Genomic DNA, 18,119 nt, shown 5'->3' on the forward strand with positions numbered 1-18,119 from the left:
AATAATTTTCGTATTAAATTTTTTTCATTAATCAACAAAATAATCCCATGGACATTACAGTATAACATGCTTATTTGAGAAAAATATGATAGTTTTCGGACTTCCTGTGAAAGCTGTTAAAAGCTTGAAGGCTTTTAAAAACGTCTTTAGATATTTTTTTAATGTAATTTTTCTCAATAAGCGCTATTTTGAGTAACAACCATTCAAAATAGTCTTAACTAATGAAAGTTGTTTTCTGTAGAGCTTTTTTGGTGGAAGAAGTAAAAGCTTTTGTGAAAGCTTTTAAACAAAAAAATTCTTTACAGACTTGGTGAAACTTTTTCAGAACAAAATAGTCTTACATAAAGAAGTTTTTTGATACAGAGTTTTTCTTTTGTAGAAGGAGCGACAGCTATTAAAAGAAAAGAAACTTCATGAAAGTTGTTTTGAACTATTTGCTCATAAATTGATATTTTTAGTTTATTTTTTTTTTTATAGATACAACTAAATATTCCTTAGAAGCGAACTTATGCGAAGACTTTGGAAAATATTTGAAAAAATAAATAAATTTTTTTAGACCCCGAATTGATTTCTGAGGTACAAAACTTTATCTCAGACTGCGTCAACACATTTCTGAGACTTTCAGGAGCATTGAAATTGTTGAACTATTTATATTAGAATTTTCAACTGCTCTATACTTCCAAAACTAAAGCACTGTGCCCTCAACGCTAGCACCAATTTTGGACGCACATTGCTGGCATAGCCAAAGTAGCATAACGTTGCTGCCGCGGTTCGTTGAGAACGAGGCAACAGCAACTTTTTTGGCAAATCATCTTGCGATCATTTCTCAAAACGGCTCTATGCGGCTGTCGTTGCTACCAAAAGACACACACATACACGCGCGCGCTAATACAAAATTGAACAAAAGGAAAAGTTGGAAACTAGATGCCCAAGAAATAGAGAATTCAGCACAGCAGGCGGTAGTGGCAGTCCGCTTGCTAAGCACCGGCACGCACACCGCCAGCACTCGGCAGTCGGCAGTCAGCGAGGCGAACCTGACATGGGTGGTGCAGGCAGGCTGCCTTTAACAATAGGGAGCAATCGATACTGCCACTGGGCGCTGAATGCCTGCACGCCCGCGCGTCTGCACGCAAGACTGCCCCGGCTCCACACTCACCATGCCGCTGCTCTATTGCAACGTTGCTGATAAAGTTTGATGAGTGCGTGCATGTCAAGTCAAAGAAAACACAACAAAAAAAATCTTATCGGCGGAAACACAAACAAAAAACAGTTAGAAAGTATATGTGAACATATATTAGTAATATGGGTAGCAGTAGGCTCTACGCTTTTAATGGAACCACCCACTGGCGCAGAAAGCAAAAAAAAAGGAAGAAATAAATTAGAATGTGTTTTGGTAATGGAATTTCACGAAATTATATTTGATACGCAATTATTTTTGATTGGTGAAAAAAATAACAACAAAAACACAAAAAAATAACAACACAAAAAAAAACAACAAAAACAAAAAATAGCTACAAAAACAAAAAAACAACAACAAAAACAAAGAAAAATAACAACACACACAAAAAATCAAAAATCCGCTGAATCTAGACAACCGCACGAACCAAACGCTGATAAAACCAACACCATCATATAGGGAGCTTGTTGTTTGTGGGTCGAACAGGCGCGTGGCACCTTAAACCTCACACGACAGCACGAGCCTCCGCTGCGGACCAAGGCAACTTATAAAAAAAAAGCTCATTTTTCTTTAATTTACGTGCCTGTCAACTCAAAATGCCTGCTGTCATTTATTTTCCACAACGCCACCGAGGAATACGACCAACTCCGACAGCTTTACATGCCAGCCGGTGTGAGCTTGGGGGTGTAAAAACAGGCGGGCAGGCTGGCCAGATGCGGCATTTGATTGGTGCTCCTTTGCGCCGGGAAGGGAGTGAAGCACGATTTATCGCTGCGTACGGCTGAATGCTGCTTAATATGCGAGATTTACGCCATTTTCTTAAATCGAAAAAGAAACTTGTGTTCTGCTTGTGATGGCACTCACATATGTATGTATGTATGTATGTGAGCATTTGGCGATATCAAATGGTAATGTGGTGAGCCAGCGAAAGTTCTTATCAAAGGATGAAAGGACAAAAGGAAATGAGCCGAAGCTTATAAGATGGATCACTTGGGAGCAGCTGTGCTGGAGACACGTGTGTAGACAACAACAAAGGCTTTTTAAATATGCATATGTACGGTATATATTTTATCACAGTGTATGTCTATACATACTTATGTATACGCATATAAAATAGTCAAGAAACATTTTCAAACTAATCTAAACAGTATGGTGTTGATGTAAAGATAATTTTTCATATCTTGTACGAAAATGTTTGTAAGTTTAATGGTCTTCTTAATACTTCTTCTTATGTATACTTTTGCAATTATTTTATGACTAACCGATAAGACCATACATATGTTTGTATATAGGGTGATCCATCCGATTATATTTTTGATGGTATTATCTTAATATTTTTTGAACGTTTTGTGGACGTTATGTTGCCTGACATTTCCGATTTTTTACAGTGTGTGTTATCAAGCAAAACACGATGGGCAATAAAATAATATATCCAATTCATGGTTATTGTAAGATTCTCGATCAGTTCACTTTGAAACTTACACACCATTTAAGGGGTTATATACAGCTAGAATTTTCAAAAAAATCGATTTATTTTTTTATTTTATTTTCTTAATGTACATATATTTGGGTAGTCGAAAAAGTATTTTCGTATTTTGTTAATAGATGTCGTTGCAGTCGTATATCTCCAGTGCTACCAATCACATTGCGTCATAGCATATAGTGTTGGAAACATGAGATTTTAAGCTTCATTTAACCAAAATATTATATCAGTTCGTGTAGCATAACAATGGTTCGCTCGCTTCCGTTCTGGAAATTTCGAAAATTCGATTTACACTGATGAGTAATGCCTCTAGCGGAAAAATGGCAGAAATTGGTCGACCAAAATGGTACATATTTATACATACAATAAATATAAAAAAAGTTTGATTACAAATACGAAAAGAAGTTTTATAAGAAATTTAATCGATTTTTTTTTTTTTTTTTTTGAGAAACTGCCATTTTGTCGAAAAAATTATTTTGATAATTCCTTCGATTAATTTCTAGACTGAACATTACTTTAATGAAATCTGTTTGATTTTTTAATTTCAGAGGATTCAGTTCAGAGATACAGTGGTCACCGCAAAACGCCTTCTTGGAGAGGATCTCCAGGAGTTCGGTTGTCGTTCCTTTCCAAATAAATATTTTTACTAATACGGAGTCTTAAAATACAGTTAAAAGATACCATAATTTAAGTGAAAATTTTTAATCAACAAATTTAAAATTTTTCTCAGAATTTTTTTTTTTTTGAAAATTTGCTTTTTTCGGCCTTCTAACTGTATGTAGCCCCTTAAGGGTATTTGCAAGAATTTTTTAATTCAGTGTGATCGTCTAACGAGTTGTTAAACGCATGTATCTCAAAAGGCTGTGTTCAGAGTCGGTGAGCAAAATTTCAGCGACACGACTGGACCGATTAGCTTGAAATTCTTATGTGGCATCCCTAGATATATTGTCCGGTAAATATATAAGAAATAATATTTCGACAATAATTTCGATTTTAAGCCACATTGAGGTGTGATTAGTTTTGACTAGTTCTTCGATCGATCGTCTGTATTCAGCTAAAATAATAATAAATTTTCTTTGCTTTTAGCTTACAGATAGTTTTAAAATTAATTTTTAAAAACCTGCAGATACCTTTTTCGGAGGTCCACCTCAAGATCAACTACGGGAACAAGTGAATTCTTATTTCCTCTAGCAGTGTTATTTAAAAATGAAAGCATTTCCGAGCAATTACTCAGACCCATGACGAGCTGAGTAGACATAATCGAAGAAGTTATGTGAATGCAGTAAAAAATACCAGAAGGTACTGGATATCAACTTACATATATACAGGATCAGATGTTTTTAAGTTATTTGATGACGTCTAAGAGAGCAAATAATGTGACGATATTTTTAGCATTGTATATTTTTAGGCAGGAAACTGTCGACAATTTGAAAAAGTTTTTTAAGAATAAACGCCAATTCACCACTGGTAATTGAACGAACGGCAGAAACGTTATCTACAGGTCCATAAAGGAATAGAGAGTTTATAAGAATAAAAATAATAAGAATAATTAGAACCGAACTTTTAACAATTCTTGATTTCCGATAATGTTATCCTGTTATCAGCATGTATTCCTATTAAATTAAAAAAATAACCCATAATTTAACCTGCTTCATTTTTCGGTGATAAGTTGAGAGAATTATATATTTTTTTGTAATAGTAAGAGGCAGAGCTCTAGAACACAAAGCACGTCCGAATATGAAGACCAAAAATTTTATATTACAATAAGTACTAAGGAGCAATATAAAAATTACTTGACGATACACTGACAAGGACTAAAATATAATGCGTTCCAGAGTGCTTCATGCAAATCTATATGTCCTGAGGCTCGAGAAAACGTTACAAATTCACTCCACTGCAATTAAAGAATAACAAAAACAATGCATATTTTGAACTCAGCTTGAATCATCTGACAACAAAGCTCTCCTATAACTATGTCATAATGAGAATATATATTATATGCATATAATATATTATATTTACAATAATAAGAAATTATAGTCACAACTCGTGTCTGTCGTCGGTGATTAAAAGCGTATAATTTCTACAAAGTAAAAAAATAAAAGCCGTTGCTTATCGCTCCGCCACAGCGAAATTTCTTATCGGAAAAAGTGTTTGTATAAAAAACGATTTTTTTCTATCAAAATTGTTTCCATCCAATGCAGCGGCATTGAATAAGAATTTGAAGCGCTCTTAAACGCCGCAGCTTTCGCGCGTTGGAGGCCAAGCAAATTATAATAAATGATGCGAAAGCAAAACACAAATACAATGACAAATATGTATGTACATGTATATATACATTAGGGTGATTCAAAAAAAAATTTTTTTTTTTTTTTTTCAATTGGTACTCGCAAAAATAGGTTCCTAGACACCTCTAAGAAAGCCTCTCCAAATATGAGTTTTTAATTGTAACGGGAAGGTCTTCCGCCTAACGGTTTTCTATTTTTTCTTATTATCAGATAGAAAAATTTATATCTCGCTTCCAACTACTTGAAAAAATATCTTGTTAATTAGGTTTTGTAGGAAATTGAATGCTCTATAAAAATGGTCTACTATGATATTTCGATTAAGTTAAGCGTTTACGAGATATTCATCGTCAAACATCAATGCATATTAAGGTGGATCAAAAAAAAAAATTTTTTTTTTCGTTTGATACTCTGAAAAATAGGTTCCTAGACACCTCTAAGAAAGCCTCTCCAAAAATCTATTCATAATAATTTTTTTTCATTGAGTTATAAAATTCATAAGATAATATCTTTTAAACGGTTGGGTTTACGAAAAAAATCATAAGAGACCATATTTTAGAGCATTCAATTTCCTACAAAATCTAAGGAACAAACTATTTTTTCAAGTAGTTGGAAGCGAGATATTAATTTTTCTATCTGATAATAAGAAAAAATATAAAACTGTATGTAGGAGGACCTTCCCGTTACAATTAAAAACTCATGTTTGGAGAGCCTTTCTTTGAGGTGTCTAGGAACATATTTTTCCGAGTACGAAACGAAAAAAAAAATTTTTTTTTTTTTTGAATCACTCTAATATACATACATATATGTATATGTTTATCAATTAATAAACGCTGCCACATTAACTGTAAGCCATATTCGAGGCAGGACTCCTGACAAATTAGCCGAAAAGCACAATTGTGCTTGAACGAATATGTTTATGCATAATTTTGAGAGATAACGTTAGAACAAACATGAGCACTGGAAAGCTGAAGAAGCTTTAAGCTCCAACAAGCACGCTTATCGCTTCGCTAACAGATAAAGATATAAAATTATTAACTAACTTCTTTGTGGTAAATTAAAAAGGCAGACTTGTATATTAATATTAATGTGTGTTATCGACGCTATTATTAGTGGTAACATATGTATGAAAGTGCGAAAGCTCTGTTGTGTGGTTGACACTTGAGGCGGTGTGAGAAAAAATATGGCACAAGAGCGGCAGTATAGCGCAAATATGTACTATATGTAAGTATAAACAGGGTCAAACCACGTCAAGTGGTCCATGAAAATTTCGAAAAATCTCCGATTTTGAAAATTAGCTGTTCATTAGGATATAAATATTTCGTTAAAATTCTTTTTTTTTTTTTTGTTAAAGTTATTGAAGGTTGAAATTTAGAGCACGATAAAATTGTAAAATTATTTTCTCCTAAACTACTGGAGATAAATCAATGAAATTTTGTGAAGTCAAAGAAAAATGTTCGTGTTTTATTATAAATATTTTTTCATGATCTCTTTGTTTAAATAATAATATTTTACATAATTTTTTGTGAAACAATTGAAATTTTTTAAGTGTTCTTCTCGCTAAAAAAAACTGAAAAGTATGTGACAAAACGCGGAAAATATTCACCTTTAATAAACTGCAAACAAATTTTTGTTCATTTTAAATTTTGAAATAAAAATATCGAATATTTTTTGAGTTACATACTACTGTGCCCAAAAAATAAGGTGACATTTGAATTTAAACTGCGCGCGTCGAAGGATTTGGAGAATTATTTTTTTTTTTTTTGGGTTGGTAGTACTGTCAGACACATTTATGTCAAATTTCATGTCAAAATATTCATTAGTGTTTGAGATACGTGTCGTTTTGTGAGCTGCTAAAAGTGAGTTTTTCGTTTTTTGCAATGTCGAAATTTGTGGAGCAAAGAATTTGCATTAAATTTTGTTTACGGAATCAATTTTCTGCTGCGGATACGTTGAGGATGGTGCAGAAAGCCTTTGGTGATGAGGCTATGTCTAAAACAAATGTTTACAAGTGGTATAGTGAGTACGAAGTCGGCCGTGACCGTGTCGAAGACGAAGAGCGTCCAGGGCGACCATCAACCTCAACCGACGAAGCTCACGTTCAACAAATCAAAGATTTGGTGTTGAAAAACCGTCGATTAACAATTAGAGACCTTGCTGATGAAGTTGGCATATCGAAAGGCTCAGACAATACCATTTTGAAGGATGTTTTGGGCCTCAAGCGCGTCAAATCTCGACTGGTACCGAAAACATTGCATTTTTTGGAAAAAAGGCGTCGCGTCGCGTGCATTTTTTTCGAAACTATTTGAGTTATTACTCGGAGACAAACGGACGGTCTTTAGTAGAGAATTTTTTTTTCATCCACGGAGAAGGCGGAATCACTGCAGTAGTGGAGCACCTTTTTAAGGGCAGTCGAAAGTTTGTATTAAAATATATAAAAATATGCCGTTACAATTTTAAAACAATTGCTACGGTATTCTTTTTTCTCAACTCCCAAAAATCGCCTTTTATAGACGGCCTCATTAAGATTCAAGTTAAAAAAAAATGTCACAAGTTTATTTACTTATTTTTTAATATATTTATAAAAAGTAATGATATCATTTAAAAAGAACCTTTCCGAAGTGAAACGGAAAATTATTCTTATTATTATCTGTATTGCTAGAAATATTAGCACTAATATTAACAACACTATAACGATTATATAAATAAAATCAGCTTAATTATCATCAGCATCATCACCATCGCTATCATTTTCTTCAACTTATTGCGTCTACGAAAAATATTGCATTTTAAACATACACTAGGAAGTCTTAGTTTTTGTTGCCAACAGATCAACTGCGTCAAAATTTCGCTCGGATTGTATTTTTTGCTCCCTAAAGTACTTAAGGGCTTATATATTACTTTATTTTGGTCGCAATATATTTCATTTATCTATTGTATATTTAAATTTTATTAAGATTGAAATTTTTTTATTAAGATTTTTCTAAGATTGTTAAAATGAAAAAATTAAAATTACAATATGTTGTATTTAACATATTTTTTGGTTAAGAAAAAGCATACGTAAATATTTTAGTTAAATTTCTCCAAGCAATTCAAGTTGCATAACATGCAAACAAAATTTTGCACACGTCCTTTTCTACTCAGGAACCTGCTCATTTGTCGAAACCGAATATCGGATCACTGTAGTAGCATTTAGCTGTCATACTGACCGATTAAAATCATGTTCTTGTTAGGAAAATATTTTAGGTGTGAAGGGTATAAAACATTAAGAAATAATTTTTGATTGTTTTCTAAGAGGGTATAAACAGTTAGAATTTTCAAAAAATCGATTTTTTTTTATTTTTTTTCTTAATGTATGTACATATATACATATATTTAAGAATACACACCGAAAACTTCATATCGTTCCGGTGAATATTTTCGAAAGTTGCACGCAAAGTTGAAAAGTCGTTTCAGAGTGCTTGGAAGTACAAGGCCAAACTTTAAACGCCTTCTTCTCAAAATGTTGTTTTCAAAGTCGGTGTCCAATATTACTCGAAAACGTCTAAACCGATTATAGATTATACCAATTTAATTCCGAAATTTTGGTCCAAAATCGATTTTGTCAAGTAATTTTATTTTGATAAATCCTTCGATTTGCTTTACTAAATTTAACATTACTTTAACGAAATCTGTTTGGTTTTTTTAATTTCAGTGAATCCAGTTCAGTGATATAATGGTCACCGCAAAACGTCTTTTTTGAAGCCCCTTAATACAAATTATAGCATCGATTTTTTTGCAATGTATTTGTATGTGCATATATGTCATACACACCAGAAAACTAACCAAAAATAAAATATATGTAAATATATATTATATATTTTTTTATTTATTGCGTGAGTATCCTTAAGGAGGAGATACCTTTAATACCGACAAAAAAGATAATTTTTCCCAATTTTTTTTTATGGAAGAATAAAAACAGATCACATCCGATTTTTTACATACATACATATGTATATATTAAGAGATATTATTGAACTTCAAAATAAAAATTATTTTATGTCAAAAAAAAAAAAAAACCAAAATGGCGGAAATATCAACAATCCCTTTGAATGACTTTTGTTTGCGACCATCAACTTCCTGGCTAGGCTTCTTGTCCGAAACGAAAAAAGTAAATTTTTTTTTAATCTGTAAGCTTTTATCAAGTGCATAGTAGAGGGGTTTTGAGAATTTCGAGAAATCGGGGATGTAGATCAGGATTATGTAAAAAGTGCCATTTATACCTGTGTTTTTCGAGATCAAAATACTTAAACAACTGTCAAATGCCATTTTTCTCGGAAAAGCGCTCTTTCACGCACTTCAGTATACAATTGTCTATAAAACACGCATTAGTTCAAACAAATCGGTTAAATAATTCGGTCGCAAATTTGACGGCCGGATGAAAAAAGTTAGTTTCGAGGGGCTCGTTTCCTCAAAGTTCTCCGGTTGTATAGACCGCAGCATGAAGTGCAATGGTTCTAGGGCCTATTTCTTTGAAAATATTCGGAGTAAACCAATGAAACTGCGGGACTATATGTTTGAATAATTTCTCAATTGATTAGAGCGAAAAAAACATTTTTAATGTTTTGAAAATTCTAAAGGTATCTCGCTCCTTAAACCTTCTCATTGTAATTCAAAACTATTTTTTTAAGGAAATATTTAATTACCTGTTTTTGAATTATGTTTAAAAAAAGTTATAATCATATTTTGTAGATACAGCTATTTCGTAATGTAATAAAAATATAAAAAAAAAATTAAATATAAATAAACAATAAATTTAAATAAAAATAAAAAAGTTAAAAATAAATAAATAATAAATATCTACAATAATAAAAGTTATCTAGAATTTATGTTCTGAAATAGCATCACACCCTCTTCTTGAAAGCTTGTAAAGGTAACTATCTACAAATAATTTAATCTCCATCGCATTTTAGATAAAATATAACTGCTTATCGTGACACTTTGTATTCGACGCGTACTGGGGTTATTAACTAGATAAGAAGATTATCTATAAGAAAAAATATTTAAAATTAATATATGTCATACATACATAAGTGTTTTTACACATACATACATATGTATGTACATATATGCGATATGGAAGCCTTTGGCAGTTAAGAAGAGATGTTTTAGTGTGTATGTGTAAGTACATACATATGTACATATGTGAGTACAACTATGGATGAACATACATATGTATATATGTATGTATGTATTTAAACAGAATACATATGTTTAAGTATTTACACAGGTTTATAAGATCTATAAAAATATATGTATACATACATATATGCTTAATAATTTTTTTTTTAATTTTCTTTCGTAATTTTTTAATAAATTTTCTTATAATTATGCAATAAATACACGTATTTAATTATAGATCAGAACCTCCAACAGAGTTCTACGGTTGAATAATAGTAGTGCCTAGCTCTGTATGTATAGAGTCTATATCCTAAAAACGTGTTGCAAAAATTAACCTTTATATCTAACGGTTAAATTTTCTAAAATTTTCAAACCTAAAAAAAATATATTAAAATTTTTTTCGTCAACAAAAATGCAAAAAAACGTAACATCACTAATCATATAATAAGTTTGCAGGCGAAGGAAAAGTCATATAATAGAAACCTTTCAGTTTGAAACAAAATTTTGTATTTTGCTTATAAAATTGTACTATATGTATTGGTTATATTTATGTAATATGATGTAGCGAATCGTAAGCAATAAAAAGCTCAAACTTGAATTTTTTTATGATACGTTGTTTTGTATTTAAGATGACGATATGGTACTCTTTCAATAAAGTCAGCTCAGAATACTAAATAACTGTTCTTTATGCACTAGTATACTTGTCTGTTTGTATACACACAGATGTACATATCAGTTAAATTGGAAAATTTTCAACATTCAATTGCGCATAAGACATTTGTAGCGCTACATATACATATGTATGCACATAGGTTAGTATATATACATATGTATGTATATACCTATACACGATTGTTCTTAAAATCCACAACTTTGCATATTCATACATACATCGTCTACACGAGCACACTCGGCTAGCTCATTAATGTCCTGCATTCAAAAGCACGAATATGTTCGGCAAAGTTCGGCACAGCATAAGTATATTATACACCAACATTACAATAACAAAAATATTGCTTGGACTCACCAGTTTCATTGTCCACGGTGAAGGGTATACCAGCCCATTCATCATCGATATCGCCAGCATCATTGCCATCTTTACCCTCAAAGCTTGGCTACATTAAAGTAACAAATGAAAAATTAGTAAAAAATTAAAAAAAATAATTTTAGAAAAACAACATGGAAAATGTCACGAGTTTGCTGTTGGTCCGTCAACATTTTTTTGTTCTTGTTTTAGTATTATTTTTTTTTTGTTTTTTTGTGGCAGGCGCTTAATGCGTCCTCGTTCACCTTGCGCTTCAGTACATAGGTATGCCCTCTATTCGTATAGGTATAATATTTCGACTTCGTTGAATTTATAAGATTGCGTGATCTCTTCACGAATCCTTTTAAAATGGGCTCGAACCAACACATCTTTTTTTTTCAAATGCCTTTACACACTCACTTTATATTAGCTATAAGCATATATGAGCTATATATTTACAACTAAACTCCCGAAATTTCACATTGAATCTGAATGGATTTGGTCCATAACGTCTAAGTTTTAATAAATGCAAATTACTTTCAATCTATTATCATTGATTTGAGCGCATTTTATGTGAAGATCAGCGAACTTTGGCGCTCAGCCCTCACTTGTTTGGTGTGTGTGTGTGTGTAGGCTACAGCTTGAGACCTGAGCGCCCAGTTTCGCGTAGCGGAATTAAGAGAGTTCCTTTATTTAATTTAAGACGATTTCAGAGTATTTTGTTTTTTGTCTCAAAAATTCTGTTAGTTGTTTGTAATTTCTGGAAGACAGTACTTAACCTGTAGTTGATGTGGCGGGGTATTTTAGATCTTTTATGTTATATATTGTATATTGAGACGATATTGAAGATTTTTATAGAGATTTTTGAGTTTCTTTGGAGCTTATATAAGTTAAGATTAATTATAAAGAAATTTTAAATAATTTTTAAAAAAATTATATAAGCCCAATTTCAAAATTACAAGCTAGTTTTTGAGGTTTATGGATTTTTTTTTTTAAGTTGTTGTCCAAAATTATTTTTTAGTATTTCTGACCGCAAGAAAAACATTTTTCTTGAAATATTTCAAAATTGTTATTCTTCGCTGCATTTAGTTTTGAGCATGAAAAGAAAATTTTTACAAAAAAATATTGAAACTTAGAACTTTATAGAAACAATTTTTTAAAAAATATTGGCTTTTAGAGCTTTCTAGAGAAAACTGTTTAAGGAACATAGAGTTTAGAGATAAAATGTTTAAGAAATATAGAGCTTTTTAAAGGAGAGTTTAATAAACATCAGCTTCTAGAGCTTTCTAGAGAAAAATGTTTAAGAAACATTAGCTTTTGGAGCTTTGTAGAGAAAATGTTTGTAAAAAATATGGGCTTTTGGAGCTTTATAGATTAAACATTTTAAGAAACATTGGCTTTTAGAGCTTTATAGAGACAACTGTTTAAGAAACAATAGCTTTTAGAGCTCTATAGAGAAAAATGTTTAAGAATCATTGACTTTTAGAGCTTTACTCAAACGAACTCATGTTTTTGAACCTTTGCCTTTTGTCATTACTACTCTATAGAACCTTGAAAAGACTTTAGTTAACAATAAGGACTACAAAACGGCATAAGAAAATATTCAATAATTTCTCAACTACATTTGGGTACATTAAATTTTTAAATATTTAACAATATTTCAGCAAACGGTACACACATATATTTTTTCTTTGCCAATCTTATAAATTTAAAAAATCAACAGTTGACAACTTTTACCAAACACTATTTCAGGGTTAAAAACAAGATCACCCCATACCCAGCGCCACATTTACAGTGAACTTATTCAACTGTCGTTTTTCCGACATGGAACTTAAACAAAAAAAATTAAATAAAAGTTGACCGTTTCACCTGCCCTTGAAATGGGTTATATCTAATAGTTCTACAACGCTTTTGCGTGCTTTCGTTTAAATCGCACACTCTTACCCCGTTCGCGCCTCCAAAGAGAGTTGAAAGCACACGCTTATCGTATGCTTTTCTACCAGACGATACACAACCGACGACCCCCCGACGTCGCTGCTGCTCACACTTACCTTATCTAATTTAAGCTCTTTCAGCGCTTTCAAATTCTCAATTTCGTCATCGGCGCCAGCACCCTTACTACCGTTATTAGCGGTTGCATTCAACAGATGCGGTGGTGTCAATGAAAAACCCAAATCGACATCTTGCTTCCAGAGCACATCGATAATTTCGCTCTCCTGGAATAAGAATTTAGTAGGTGGAAGAAGTTTGAGTACACCTCGTGGCGGCCAAAACCAAAAACATATCAAAAATTGTTATAAATATAAAATTGTACATATGTATGTATGTATATATGTATGCGCGTGCGAAAATAATAAAGGAATATTCCATGCCGACCGGCATATAAATATATATAGAATACATATATATATTATATATTAAATATATATTTTATATATGCACATAAATCTGCTTGGTCGATGGCATGAGTCAAGTTGTTTAATACAAAAAAAAAAAAAAATAACAATAGATAATGTAAAATAACCCACTGTGTTTATGAAAGTTTTCATTTTGTAAGTTTATAACTGCGTTTTTATTAAATAGCACTTTCACGTAAGAAATACGAGCTTTTTACTTGTATTGAACAACTTTTGTTTTTAATTGATTGTCCTTCACACTTCTTTAATGCTCGAACACTGTGTCTCACTTTTGTGCAAATTTCGGCGGTTTTGTTTTGAAAATGTCTATAAAATATGTTTGTTTGTATTTCTATAAAAAAAATATATTTTTGCTCCGTTAACGCTGAAAACGTCTTTTTTATGCGATGGCTTTAAGAGACTACTGTATGGGCATGCCTAGGCTAGGAACTCTTCGGCAAAACACTCTTCGCGACAGATTATTTTTGTTTTTCGATTCGTGATTCTTTATTTTTTGCTCTAAATGACGACTGCTGGTCTCAAATACGGGCTATAGCTGACGCGTGTGTACGTTACAAGTCTCTTCTGCCTGATAAGCGCTCCGCAAGCAAGATAAGCCCGATGAGTACTTTCCTCATTGTACTCGTCTAAAATGTTCGGCGCTACGATTCGTTGTATCGTCACTAATTCGAAAAGAGATCTCTTATCAGTGAACGCTTTTTATTTTTAGACTTTCTTTATGCTCTTCAGCGTCGCCTGACTGAAATTTTAACGCAACAAAAGAGTTTCTAGGGGAATTCTCTTTCATAATTTTTATTACGAATACTCGTATATAATACGCGAGAGCATTGTTTCCATTTCGTTAAGATTAAGTCGTCGGAGTCGTAAAATTCTTTTGATAAATAAGTAGCAGATATGCAAATGAACAATTGGAGTTTTTTTTTGTGCACAAAAAAAAGAAAAAGAAGCAAGCGCTTATTTCATCACAACAGTCGCGTTCAGAACATTCAACAATTATTTTATTATTTAATAAATATTTCTAAAAATGTGTGAATAAATATATTATTGTCCATTTAATAGAATTTATATACGAGAATATTCAAAAAAAAAAAACGGGATTTAAAAAAATCGATTTTTTCTTATTTACTTATTAAATTCTACAACACCTCTAGAATATTGTTCTAAATTTACCAGTTGATCCGAGTTTCGAGAGTTACAACCTTGAGAATTTGTGCGCTCGAGGCTAGCTAGGCTAAGTGCGCCGTCTGTAAACGCCTTTCTCTCGAAACTGTATTTTTGGAGTCGGTTGGCACGATTTCTCGAGAACTACTCAACCGATCTTCATGATATTTACATAGGTCTTTGAGATACAATTCTTAAATACTTTGACGAGGGATTTTCTTTTTTTCGATTACAGCTAAAGGCGAGTTTTCAGTTTTTTTTCTTCGTCCAAGTTCTAAGTTAAGGTTTTAACTAAAACACGTATTTTTCACTTTAGATGATTCTGTAAGGCGCATCTTTTTTCCGAGGGGTCACCGGAAATGGTATACGCAAGAACAACGTTGAAAAATTATTCAAATTTGTTATCAAAATAATCGTTCTCCAATTGCAACTTCTCGTGCGCTTTTGTCATTTTAATAATCGTCTACCTGTGCCCGCTTTCGTCGAATTCTTGAAAGTTTCGAGCGTACATTTTTTTTTACTCAATATTCAAGTACGAATAAGACAAGGAACCGCTCGATGTAATGAAAATATTGCTATCGTTCAGGCACAAGTTGCTAAAGAAAGCAATTTGTCATGACGCTCTCAAGATTTGCGACTGTCTCAAGACGCAACCTGGATTTTAAGCTTGCACCTATATAAAATTGTTCTGACTCAGGAACTGAAGCCATTGGAATACAATAAACGTATTGAATTTGCTGCTTTTGCCTCGGAACAACGAAACGATAATGATTTTCTTAAGAAAATCATCTTCTCCAATGAGGCTCACTTTCATAGTGCGATAAATAAACAAAACTATCGATTGTGGTGCGAAGAAAATCCACAATTTATTCATGAACAACCATTATACTTGTATTCAACTAAATTGATAGTTTGGTGTGGTTTTTGGTTCTTTGGAATCATCGGTGTTTACTTCTTTCGAAATGAAGCTGGTGCCATCGTTACTGTCATTGGAGGGCGATATAGATAGATGATAACAAACTTTTATTGGCCACAATTGGAAAAGGTAGATCTTGACAACATCTAGTTCGAACAAGACGGGACTACGTGCCACACAGCACGTGCAACAACCGAATTAATGCGAGTAAAGTTTGGAGATTCGAATATTTCAAGAAATTGGAAGATTGAATGGCCTCCAAGAAGTTGTGATTTAACACCATTAGACTACTTCTTGTGGGGTTATTACTTGTATATAGTCAGTGGTATGTAGCAATAAACCAGATCCTCTGCAAGCTTTAGAAGTCAATATTGAACGATTTATTAATTTTTTTATTTTTATTGATTTTATTTGATTTGATTTAGTGGAAAAAGTACTCGAAATTTGGCTTTCTCAAATTTGTTTCTGCAAAAAAAAGTGCTGCAGGCCATTTGAATGCTGTTATATTCAGAACCTAATGCGTCGATTGTACTTTACATTAAATAAAAAAAATATTTGAATTTTCTTAACAATTAGTGTGTGCTTTTTTCAGAAAAGAAATCATAACACTTTTATTGGAAAACCCTGTATTATCATGGTGAACGTTAAAATAAAGATAAAGCAACAAAAATATAATCACAGAAATTAATCAAAATAATCTCGAAGTCATAAGGTACTTGAATGAGTGATTTATTTATGGTGGACTGTCCCACGATTGGAAAGAAGTATATTTATTTAGGAGGTATGGTCTACTAGGAAGTCCAAAAAAATGCGTTTTATTGTGGATTTTAAAGAGGCATTTAAAAAAAAAAGTAGATAAAAAGGTATGCAACACTAGTTTCCAATCATTTTGCGACTGTGATGTTAGCGGCTGTTGCTAAAACCGAAGATGATAGCCAAAATTTCCAAACACGTAGAATTTTAGTGTTTTAGGGATCCAACCACTACCATTTACAAAAATGACAAGGTCAACTCGGCACCATGGATTTCAGGATTTTTTCTGTCGGTACAACAACAACTAAAACGTTAAAAATAGTTGTAAATTCGTAAACAAGACACCTCAAATACCCCACAGACTTCTTAGCACATCAGTCACAAGTATTTTCTTCAGATTTGTTGAGTAGTAAATTCGGCAATTAATTTTGAAGAAATTTGGATTCCTTTAATCCCATAGCCAAACTCCAGAAGGACCTCCGAAAAGAGATGTTAAACGGAGAGGAGGATTTCCTGTTTCAAATTATTTGAAATCCAAAAATCAAAAGAAAAAAATATTATTACAAAGGGCTAGTCAAAGTTTTGGTTTTTGACAAAATAGCGTCCTTACAAAACAAACCGCGTTTTGTGAAAAAATTTACACTTCAGAGCAGCTTAAAAAATCGTACTACTTCGATCATTACCTGCCAAATTTATCTCGTAAGCTCACTTGAAAGTGTCAAGTAGAACCATCCAGTTGTTCCGGATAAAAATTCCTTACCATCTAAGAAAACCATGTTTGGAGAAAAGCGGATTTAAAGTTTTAGTAGTGTCTTTTGTTTAATTTCAATATTCTGGCTTCTCTGAAAATACATTCTATGCTTAAAAATATATTCACACTAAACTATTTATTATGAAAAGCATTGTTCAGCCACGGTTAATTTGCGACCAATTGCAATATTTTGAATGACAAAGTTTCACATACTACATATAATTATGTTTAAAAAGTTGCTTAGCTTTAAGGAGGTATTCTGGTCTAGAAGCATGAATTTCAGGTAATTTTTAAAGTGTGGTAAAAAAAGGCAATTAATATTTTTACCATTAATTTTTTTATTAGTTATTTGTTAATTTTAGAAGAGTACAGAAAAAAATTTAAAACCTAAAAAATAAGTAAAAAAATTATGAGCTGACGAAGTGGAGGGTCTCTAAAAATGTCCACGTGACCATACCCATGATTTCAACCCTCCTATTTATCTGATACCAAAAAAAAAACAATTATTAATCTAGAATAATGTCGCAATGGCCGGAACTACGGAAAAGTGGGAAAATTTTTTTTTTCACAAAATGGCGACTGCCTGAAAAAAAAAATTTTTTTGGATCACTTTTTCTGACTATTTCGAATTTTTTTAAAATAATAAAAATAAAAATTTGGGGATGGGGTTAGTTCCAACCACAGACAAGCCTATAAAGAAGACTCTATAAAAATTTCAAGTAAATCGGTCCAGTAGAACCTGAGAAATCGTGGGTATCGTTCCGAAAAAGTAAGTTTTGAGAAAAACGCGTTTGAAGTTTAGGAGACAATTCTAGTGAACACGGACGCCACGTCACAAAATCGGCTGTATCTCCGAAAATAAGTCGAATTTTAAAAAAATCTTCCAAGGTCATATTTTTGAAAGTCTAAACTTTCAAGATATGCAAAGAAAATCGATTTTTTCAAAATCCTAGACAAGAATACCCCCTTAAAGACAAAACCGTAAGATTGCT

General features: G+C 32.2%; 1 protein-coding gene across 11 annotated transcripts in view; it reads right to left on the bottom strand.

Annotated features, from left to right (window-relative positions):
- Positions 1-18,119, bottom strand: part of LOC126751346 (segmentation protein cap'n'collar) — a 153,740-nt gene that overhangs the window by 71,260 nt on the left and 64,361 nt on the right. For 10 of the 11 annotated variants that reach the window (XM_050461544.1, XM_050461543.1, XM_050461540.1 and 7 more), the window contains exons 4-5: positions 13,181-13,345; positions 11,133-11,220 (exon numbers count right to left, since the gene is read on the bottom strand). In XM_050461544.1, the coding sequence (XP_050317501.1) occupies positions 11,133-11,220; positions 13,181-13,345 (253 nt within the window). The remainder of the gene's footprint in view (positions 1-11,132; positions 11,221-13,180; positions 13,346-18,119) is intronic. The other variant, XM_050461542.1, reaches the window with a different exon arrangement.

Source organism: Bactrocera neohumeralis, chromosome 2 (genome assembly GCF_024586455.1).
Source record: "Bactrocera neohumeralis isolate Rockhampton chromosome 2, APGP_CSIRO_Bneo_wtdbg2-racon-allhic-juicebox.fasta_v2, whole genome shotgun sequence".
NCBI classification, from domain to species: Eukaryota; Metazoa; Arthropoda; class Insecta; order Diptera; family Tephritidae; genus Bactrocera; species Bactrocera neohumeralis.